This window comes from Arachis duranensis, chromosome 4 (genome assembly GCF_000817695.3).
Source record: "Arachis duranensis cultivar V14167 chromosome 4, aradu.V14167.gnm2.J7QH, whole genome shotgun sequence".
Classification (NCBI taxonomy): Eukaryota; Viridiplantae; Streptophyta; class Magnoliopsida; order Fabales; family Fabaceae; genus Arachis; species Arachis duranensis.
The window spans coordinates 110,206,811-110,216,105 of record NC_029775.3 but is presented as its reverse complement, the minus strand read 5'-3'; the positions used below and the strand labels follow the sequence as shown (position 1 = coordinate 110,216,105).

Here is a 9,295-nt window from a genome sequence, read left to right as displayed (position 1 = left end):
TATAATTTTTTATAATATTTTTTTATATATTCATTCTATTATATTATTCTTTTGATAATTTTTTATTTGTTGTTACTCTAAGTTATTCTTATCGTCTAATGTTCCAGTTCGATTGTCTTTTGTCACAATTATTTATAATGCATCACATCCATAAAATACTTCATCGAGTTGTCTTCACTGATTCGGGTTCCAACTACATAGTTGTAAGCGTTCAATTTTGCTAAATTCACGACAAATTCAGATATGCAATTTCAACGATTGGTAATATATTTAAATTTTCTTAGTTTAAGTTGTTCGTTATTAAAATAATTTTTTAACATATTTTGATTTTTTTTCAGAAATTACCAGCTTTCTTTTGCATGCATGCAATGCCATTGAGGGAAATAAAAGTTAGTTTGGTTTCTCGGTGTGGCAATTCTATACCTTGCCGCATTGCATGGATAGCGAATGATGAAGCTTATCTAACAAGAGGATGGTCTAATTTTGCACGAATTCTAAATATTAAAACTTACGATGTTATTTCAGTTGGTTGTCGTTACAAGAATGATTCTATACTATACGTGACTAAGGACTAAAATAGGTTCAATATTGTTTTGGTAATTTGGTTTTACTATTAGTATTTGATTAAATTATAATTATAGAATTTTAAATTATTGCCTCAATTTATATATTACGATTATTTTTTGTGGATGTGCTATTTTTAAATAATTTAATAAAATAAAGTAGTGTCATGTATTATTAAGTTTACTTTTATCCCTTATTTTTTTATTTGTATTTTCATTATATTTGACAAAAAATGAACCTACACATATATTAAATCGTTGACTTAAAGACAATTTATTTGCCAATAAAAACAGATTTTATTTATAATTGGAATAAAACTTATTTGCCAATAATCGGTAGATAAAATTAAAATTACACCTGTGTCATATAATTATAATTGATTAATTGGTATAAAATAAAATTATACCTGTGCCATGAGTAATAATCTAAATAATTATATCGTAACAAAATATAATTTGAAATAATTTATAAACAATTATCTTAACAAAAATAATTATTTAATAATTGATTTAAAAATCAATGTAAAAAATAATTATTAATAATAGTATTATTAACTGGGTAAATAATATAATTTCAAATTATTACTTGAAATATAAATAATATATAGAAATTTATTGAGTAAGTCAATGATTTTGCACCTTAATAATTTGACAATTATTACTCAATTAACCAGTTAATTAAATTAGTAATAACAATTTCCAATTTTAAATTTTGTATATTAAGTAGTTATTAAAAATTGGGTAATAACGATTTACACGGAAAAATCATTGATAAATTCAATTAACCATAAAGAAGATAATATACTAACAGTTTTAGTATATTATTTATGGCAAAGGAAATTAGTAAGTCATGATCATACCAGAAATCAAGTGTCACCAACTTGTTCACATGAAACCTTTACTATGTATTATTAAGCATGTAATCGGGTTAGCGTACTATCGAGTTTTGGATAAACTTTTATAAGAAAACTTGCAAGGACAACTAATTAAACATACACAAGCATAAGCATACAGGTACTGTCGTGTATATATATATCCTGAGTTAGCATACAACCCTTCAGAAATACTACTATGTACAACCTCGTATAATTTATACGTATGGCATAATACATATGTTAAAAAAAGATTTCATAATTTTTGAAAATTACTGTTTTATTATATGAAATTGAAATTAAAATTAAATAATTTCTATTTATATAATTTTTTTTCTATTAGTATCAAGTATTTCCATTAGAAATTCATATCGTTTGTAATTAGTGTATATATATAAGTCATAATAGTCAATTGTTTCAATTATTTTGACGTTAATGCTCTTGCGATTGAACTAAGTGGGTATTTAGAAAGGCTAACTAATGAGCAGAAATTTGCATACAATCAAATAATTGGTGCTGTTAGCGGTAATATGAGTGGACCTTTCTTCTTATACGATCAAGGTGGTTGTGGAAAAACATTCTTATGGTCAACTATATCATGCTCAATTAGGTTTAAAAGAGGTATAGTTTTAAATGTTGTTTCGAGTGGGATTGCTACACTTTTGTTGCCTAATGGAAGAACTGCACATTCAAGGTTTAAAATTTCTTTGACCATAAATGAGGATTCTTTGTGTAGCATTAAACAGGAAAGTCCTGTTGCAAGGTTAATATCCAAGGCCAAATTAATCACATGGGATAAAGCTCCAATGATAAGTAAGTATTGTTACAAAGCTTTAGACAAATGCCTCAGAGACATCTTAAGGTGCTCAGATTCGTATAATGCTCATTTGTCATTTGGAGGTAAAATTGTTGTTTGGTGCTGTTAGCGGTATTATGGGTGGACTTTTCTTCTTATATGGTCAAGATGGTTGTGGAAAAATATTCTTATGATCAACTATATCATGCTCAATTAGGTCTAAATGAGGTATAGTTTTAAATGTTGCTTCTTGTGGGATTGCTGTACTTTTGTTGTCTAATGGAAGAATTGCACTTTCAAGGTTTAAAATTTCTTTGGCCATAAATAAGGATTCTTTGTGTAGCATTAAACAGGGAAGTCCTTTTGCAAGGTTAATATCCAAGGCCAAATTAATCATATGGGATGAAACTCCAATAATAAGTAAGTATTGTTACGAAACTTTAGACAAATGCCTCAGAGACATCTTAAGGTGCTCAGATTCGTATAATGCTCATTTGCCATTTGGAGGTAAAGTTATTGTTCTTAGAGGAGATTTTAGACAAATTTTACCTATGATTCCCAGAGGCTCAAGGCAAGATATAATTCAGTCTTCTATTAATTCTTCATATTTGTGGCATAACTATAAGGTTTTGAAGCTTACAAAAAATATGAGATTGTCACTAGGTAAAAATAACAACATACAAGAACTCAGAAATTTTGCAGAATGGCTACTCAAAATTGGTGATGATTTGGCTGGTGATACAACAGATGGTGAATCGATCGTTCATATACCATCTGACATTTTGATTAAGAACTCTGAGACAGCTTTGGATGACCTCATTGATTTCGTGTATCCAGATATGGTCAACTGTATGTTGTGTTATCAAGGGTAACGAGTAAAGATGGTCTGCGAGTGCTGTTGCAAGATCATGGACACTTGGAAGATAACTGCACGATGAATGTGGTATATAGAGAAGTTTTTGAGATCCTATAATAAAAAGGTAATAACAAAATGTCTTACTAAATCTATTTATTTATTAAAATTTATTACTATCACTTAAAACAATTTAAAAATTATAGGAACTAATAGACGAATTCTTATTGTACATTAATAGTTTGAGAATATTAAAATTATCATTAAAATTCGTATAATTTTATTCTCTTGACAAACAATTTTATAATTACGTTAATCATATAATTTTATATACAAACATTGATACAGTGTTGTTTTATGTATATATTTTACAGGTATCAAAGGATAGCATTGAATTGTTATTCAGTAGATTTAAATTATTTATTGCTTATTACAAAACTTCCTGCATTAGGATTCTCTATTAATTTGTTCTTAATTTTGAGTTGATTTTGATATTTTCTTACTTCACAGTAAATCAACATATAAAACTTTGTTGGTAGATTTAAGTATTACTAGATTATTTATGGTTATATTGAGTATATTTGTCTGATTTATTGAAAAAAATAGATTAAATAACTATTTTATAATTAATACAATTAACACTATATTAAAAAAAGAAAAACAACGCATACAAGTTATTTTTTATTAATTAAATTATTATAATTAAAATAAAATTTAACATAACAACTTAAAATTATAATTTCAATCTTATCACGTGCATGGTACGGGTGATTAAACTTGTATTAAACTAAATTTGAGTCTAGTAAATATATTTAATTATGTGTAAGTTTATTTCCCACTAAAAGTAAATAAATAATATATTTTAAAATGTACATTAAAAGAGTAAAAATTATATTAAAGTAAAAATTATATTAAAAAATGTGGATAGATACCTATCATTGTACAGTTATATAAAAAAATAAAATAAAAATTATTAGCCATTATAAAGAAACATAATACTTTTTTTTTCGTGTTGACGATACTATTTTTGTTAATGAAACATTTGGAAAGATAGATGTGAGATATTAACTATTGGATAAATTTTGATGGAAAATTTTTTTGTGTCTATTATTTAATGTTTAAATTTTAGCTAATTTATTTTTTATAATAAATTTTTAATATTTAAAAATTATTTAATTTTATATTTTTAAATTAAATATTAATTTTTATACACTGTTTGGAAATTTAAGCACTGTTTTATAGATACTGCGAGGAGCTGTACGTTGGGCCTAAAAAGAGTGCAGTTGGATCCACATCCATTTCTTCTTCCAACGGTGATTTATTGTTTATGGGACAAAAATCTTATTAAGTATGCATATTAAGATATTAAAATAAAAAACTCAAACCAAGTTGGGTTGGTCTAGTGGTTAGCTCATTAGGCCGCTTAAGCAAGGTTGGGGTTCGAATCCTGCCTTGTGCATGCAGCAACTCATTGGCCAGCGGCAAACCCTTAAATGGAGCTCAGTACCGCGATGGATTAGTCCTTGGCCTGTCGGGTCGAGAGATACCGTAAAAAACCAAAAAAAAAAAACTCAAAAAAATAATTAAATTATTGACAGAAATACTTTTATTAGTAAATTATAAAATAACTATCTTATATTATGCTCTAAAAAAATTAGATTAGGGTAACATTAAAAAGAATCAATTAATAATATATTAAAACTATAAAATAAAAAATATAGTTTGATAAAAACTTTAGTTAAGCTCAAAATATAATTATGTAAGAACAAAAAGAGTAGTCTAATATATTTTCATTGTAATAACTCTATAAGCTTTTAATAAAGAAATTAAAGATTGTTTTTTGTATTTTATTGAAGTATAAGGTTGTTAGTAACTAAAGACAATTGAATTTGATAATTATTATTTAATATAGTAGTAGGAAGAAGCATGTATGTTGCATCAGAGTTATGGAATCTATTGGAGTCATCAATATTGATTTAATTTTGTTTTCAGTGAACACAAAAGAAAGGTTTCAAAGGTCACAACCTTAATTTGTTTGGGACCACACCCATAGAATCTAATATACAATCTGATTTGGCTATAGTTCGATTCAGGTAAAACTATAAATTAGAATCTAATTAAAACTAAATGCACACGTGTTATTTCAAGTAGAGAATACGTATTTTGTTTTTTTAACAGATTTATCCTGTAAAATTAAATAATTACGTGCTAATCAGATGGGCACAGAAATCTCTCTGTAAATTTCTCTAAACAAGCTTACTAAAGAGCAATTATCACATAATTAGACCCACTAAGTAACAGCTCTACAATATCAGATCCACTAAATAACTGAATGTGACACAACAATTCTATAAATACAAGTGACTCACTAGATCACAAGTATGCTACTCACTCTGAGTAATATTATACTTATCTTCTACTTCTACTAACTTGAGCGTTGGAGTGCCTTTGCAGGTGCTATACCTCAAAGTTCATTTCTACACAAGAACAGGAACAATGCTGGACATTAATTGGGTTTGCTACAAATTGATTACAATAATACCATATTATCTAAATACAAAGTACAAATTGATTACAATAATATTATAGTTATTCTTTAAATTGAAAAAAGAATTCTGTTGAAAGCCTAACAAGTGCATGAGTTTACTACTAGTACAACTGCAAGTTTTAAATCAACACAAAATGTAGCTATCAACTTTTGTTTTTATACTCAAATCTTTTGCGTTTAATTCTTCTCTTCATATTCCATAGGAAAGCAGTAATGAATAACAAATTTTTCTCTCAAAAGGATTTTTTATTTTGGGATGAAGAAAAGGACCTTAAAACAAATTTATTGGTGGGTCCCCAATCAAGTGGGGCCACAACTTTAAAACAAAAAAAAAAAAAATAAATAAAGAGAAAAAGTGGCTAAGCCACGGTGAGAGAGTGAGAGAGAGTTGGATCTTTTCATTTTTGAAAAGAAAGAAAGAAACAGAGAGCATCGGCGTTGAGGGAAGAAGAAAATTGGGGAAAAAGGCATGTCAACCTTGATCACATTGACTTGGTAAACTTGCTCCATTTCTTATGAAATTTTAGTATGTTATTCCTGGTGTAGAGATGAACATTAGGATATAACTTATTTATTGTATTGCCTTCTCTTTTGCCTGATTTGAGATACCTTTTTTGTGGAGGGTTTATGTTGATTCCACCAGTTTTGGTGATATATTTTGTTGATTGTTGAGATGCCCTAGTGTCACTAGGAAGACTATTTGTGTACCCATTATTCTGATAGTGAAAGATTTTTTTGGATTAGGTCCCGTGGGTTTTTTGTCCCTCTTTTGGGGGTTTTCCCACGTTGAAATTCTGGTGTCTAATTATTTAATTTTTGCCATTATATTTGCTGCTTGGAGTATCTTTGGTGTTGCCCATTTAATTACACAAGTTGTGGAAAAATTATTTTTGGTGCTTCCGCTGTTAGACAGGTTCTTGGTTTAAACCTGTGTTGAGTTTTCCCAACAAAGTGGTATCCAGAGCTTTGGTTATTTATTTCTGTGCTGATTAAATGGAGGAAAATACTCATGGACCGAATATGATCAAATTGAATTCCCAAAATTATTCAATTTGGAAGACCCTCATGGAAGATATGCTGTATAGCAAGGACTTGTATGATCCTGTGGAAGGGGATAAATCCAAAGGTACTAAATCCGATGTTGAATGGAAGAAACTAAATCAGCAGGCAGTTGCTTTGATTAGGCAATGGCTTGATCTTAGCGTGTATCCACATGTTGACACCGAAACGAATGATGAGAAAATGTGGAACAAATTGAAGGAGTTATATGAGAGGAAGAATGTGCAAAACAAAGCATTCTTGATTAGGAAGCTTGTCAATATGAAGTATGTTGAAGGTAAATCAATGCCGGAGCACTTGAGTATTTTTCAGGAGACGGTGAACCAACTGACAAATAATGAAATCACTTTAAATGATGAGTTGCAAGCCTTGTTGTTGTTGAGCTCTTTGCCTGATAGTTGGAAAGTTCTGGTTGTGACACTGACTAACTCAGCTCCAAATGGGAAGTTGACGTTAGCAATGGTTAAAGAGAGCATGTTGAATGAAGAAGCCAGAAGAAGAGAGCGAGGTTTGACTAATGCCTCCTCACAGTCAGAAGCACTTGTTTCAGAGTCACGGGAGAGAAGTCAAAGTAGAAAACCTCACAGTTCTGACAGGTCAGAGAGTCGAAGCAAGTCAAGAGGAAAGTACAAGCCAAGAAAAGAGTTCATTTGTCACCATTGTGGCAAGTCGGGGCATATCAAGAGGTATTGTAGGTTCTTGAAAAGAGAACAATTAAGGGGAAGAAATGAAGACAAAGGTAAAGATAGTGATAAAGAAACTGCTGCTATTATTTATGAAGATGTTCTTATCACATATGATGAAAATTATGTGAATCTTGTCTGTAATGATTCCACTTGGATTATGGACTCTGGTGCCTCATGTCATGTCACTCCAAAACGTGAATTTTTCACTTCCTATACTGCTGGAAATTTTGGCAAGATCAAATTGGGAGATAAAGGAGTGTGTGATATCATTGGTATGGGTGATATGAGGCTTGAAACTAACATGGGATGCAAGTTACAGTTGAAGAATGTTAGGCATGCGCCAGATATGCGGTTCAATCTCATTTCAGTGAAGGCATTGGATCAAGAGGGGCATTGCACTTCCTTTGGTAGTGGAAAATGCAAGATTACCAAAGGGGCTCTCATTGTTGCTAGAGGAGACAATAGTCTCACTACTCTCTACCAGTTGCAAGCAAAGTTGTGCAAAGAAGAGATGAATGTAGCTGATGATCCCTCTTCTGATTTGTGGCATATACGTCTTGGTCACTTGAGCGAGAAAGGACTAAGCGTCTTGGCCAAGAAGCACTCACTTCCAGTGAAAGGTATAACTTTAAATACTTGCACTCATTGTTTTGTTGGAAAGCATGCTAGAGTATCATTTCATAATTCTGGACCTCATAGGAGATCACATGTTCTAGATTTAGTTCACACTGATGTTTGCACTATGGATGCTAAGACACTAGGTGGTGCATCATATTTTGTTACTTTTATTGATGATTATTCTCGAAAAGTGTGGGCTTTTGTTTTGAAATCTAAAGATCAGGTGCTCAGTATCTTTAAACACTTTCATGCAAGTGTTGAAAGAGAAACAGGAAGGAAATTGAAATGTGTTCGAGCAGATAATGGTGGTGAATACAGGGGTCCGTTTGAAGAGTATTGTAAAGAACATGGGATCAAGCTTGAGAAGACGGTTCCTAAGACTCCTCAATGTAACACCCTACCACGCTAAGCTTTACGCTTAAGCCGTAAAACAGAGGTGGTGTGGTATTACGACCTCTAAAATAAAATATATATTTATAATAGCAGAAGAATTATAATATGCTAGGAGCCGTGAAGAAAAGAGGAAACAAAATCGCAAAATAAAAGCGCAACGCTCAAGGAACGGGTTAACCTGCGTGCTAAGGAAACCATAACTATTAAACATATGATAACAGAAGTAGGAATAGAGTGCCAAAGATACAAAATAACAAGCTCCTAACTCAGCCTGCGAAGTCAAGACTGGCCGGAGAATATTTACATATATATACATACATATCCATAACCCAAAAGTACATATACACAATCCTACCTCTCCATAAACCTCTAGGAGGATCAAAAGAACAAGTTATGCGGAGAGAAAACCAAGTATATATATACACATCATAGCATAACAAAATAACCCTGTAACCACTCCGCTTCAAGGGTCCAGATGCCTAACGAGATGCCTCTCGACCTGCATCTGAAAAACAACAACATAGTATGGAATGAGAACCGGAGGTTCTCAGTATGGTAAAGGTGCCACACACATAATATATAAGGTCCTGGGAATGCCAGAGGCAATCCTAGAACGCCGACACTCAGATTATAGAGCTTAAAGTATTAAATAGAAGCCATAAAAGGTGGTTTTCTAAAGATATTTAAACCTAACTTAAATTAACCTTAAATCTAAATCCCATTCTGCCATTCCTCCTTACCTCCAACTCCATCATGCACTTTCACAGACAAGTAAACAAACAAAGGCAAGCACAAGAAGGTTACAAGTACTGCAGATAACAAATATACATTTAACATGGCAAGTACATTTAAGCACACCCAGTTAATACACAAGCAAGTAATTCAAGTAATATGCATATGATGCATG

General features: G+C 30.9%; 1 protein-coding gene across 1 annotated transcript; it reads left to right on the top strand.

Annotated features, from left to right (window-relative positions):
• Positions 1-1,965: 1,965 nt before the first annotated feature.
• On the top strand, positions 1,966-3,472 carry LOC107485826 (uncharacterized). Its single transcript, XM_016106362.1, has 4 exons — positions 1,966-2,248; positions 2,362-2,459; positions 2,585-3,080; positions 3,459-3,472. Exons 1-4 carry the CDS (start codon positions 1,966-1,968, stop codon positions 3,470-3,472), a joined length of 891 nt encoding a protein of 296 aa, XP_015961848.1.
• The last annotated feature ends 5,823 nt before the right edge of the window (positions 3,473-9,295 follow it).

Bases quoted from the DNA above. Each gene is read 5' to 3' on its own strand.
- LOC107485826 (XM_016106362.1), top strand. From the start codon at position 1,966: ATGAGTGGACCTTTCTTCTTATACGATCAAGGTGGTTGTGGAAAAACA. The intron at 2,249-2,361 runs GTAAGTATTGTT...TGGTGCTGTTAG, and splicing joins GGATAAAGCTCCAATGATAA to CGGTATTATGGGTGGACTTT. The intron at 2,460-2,584 runs GTATAGTTTTAA...AGCATTAAACAG, and splicing joins CTCAATTAGGTCTAAATGAG to GGAAGTCCTTTTGCAAGGTT.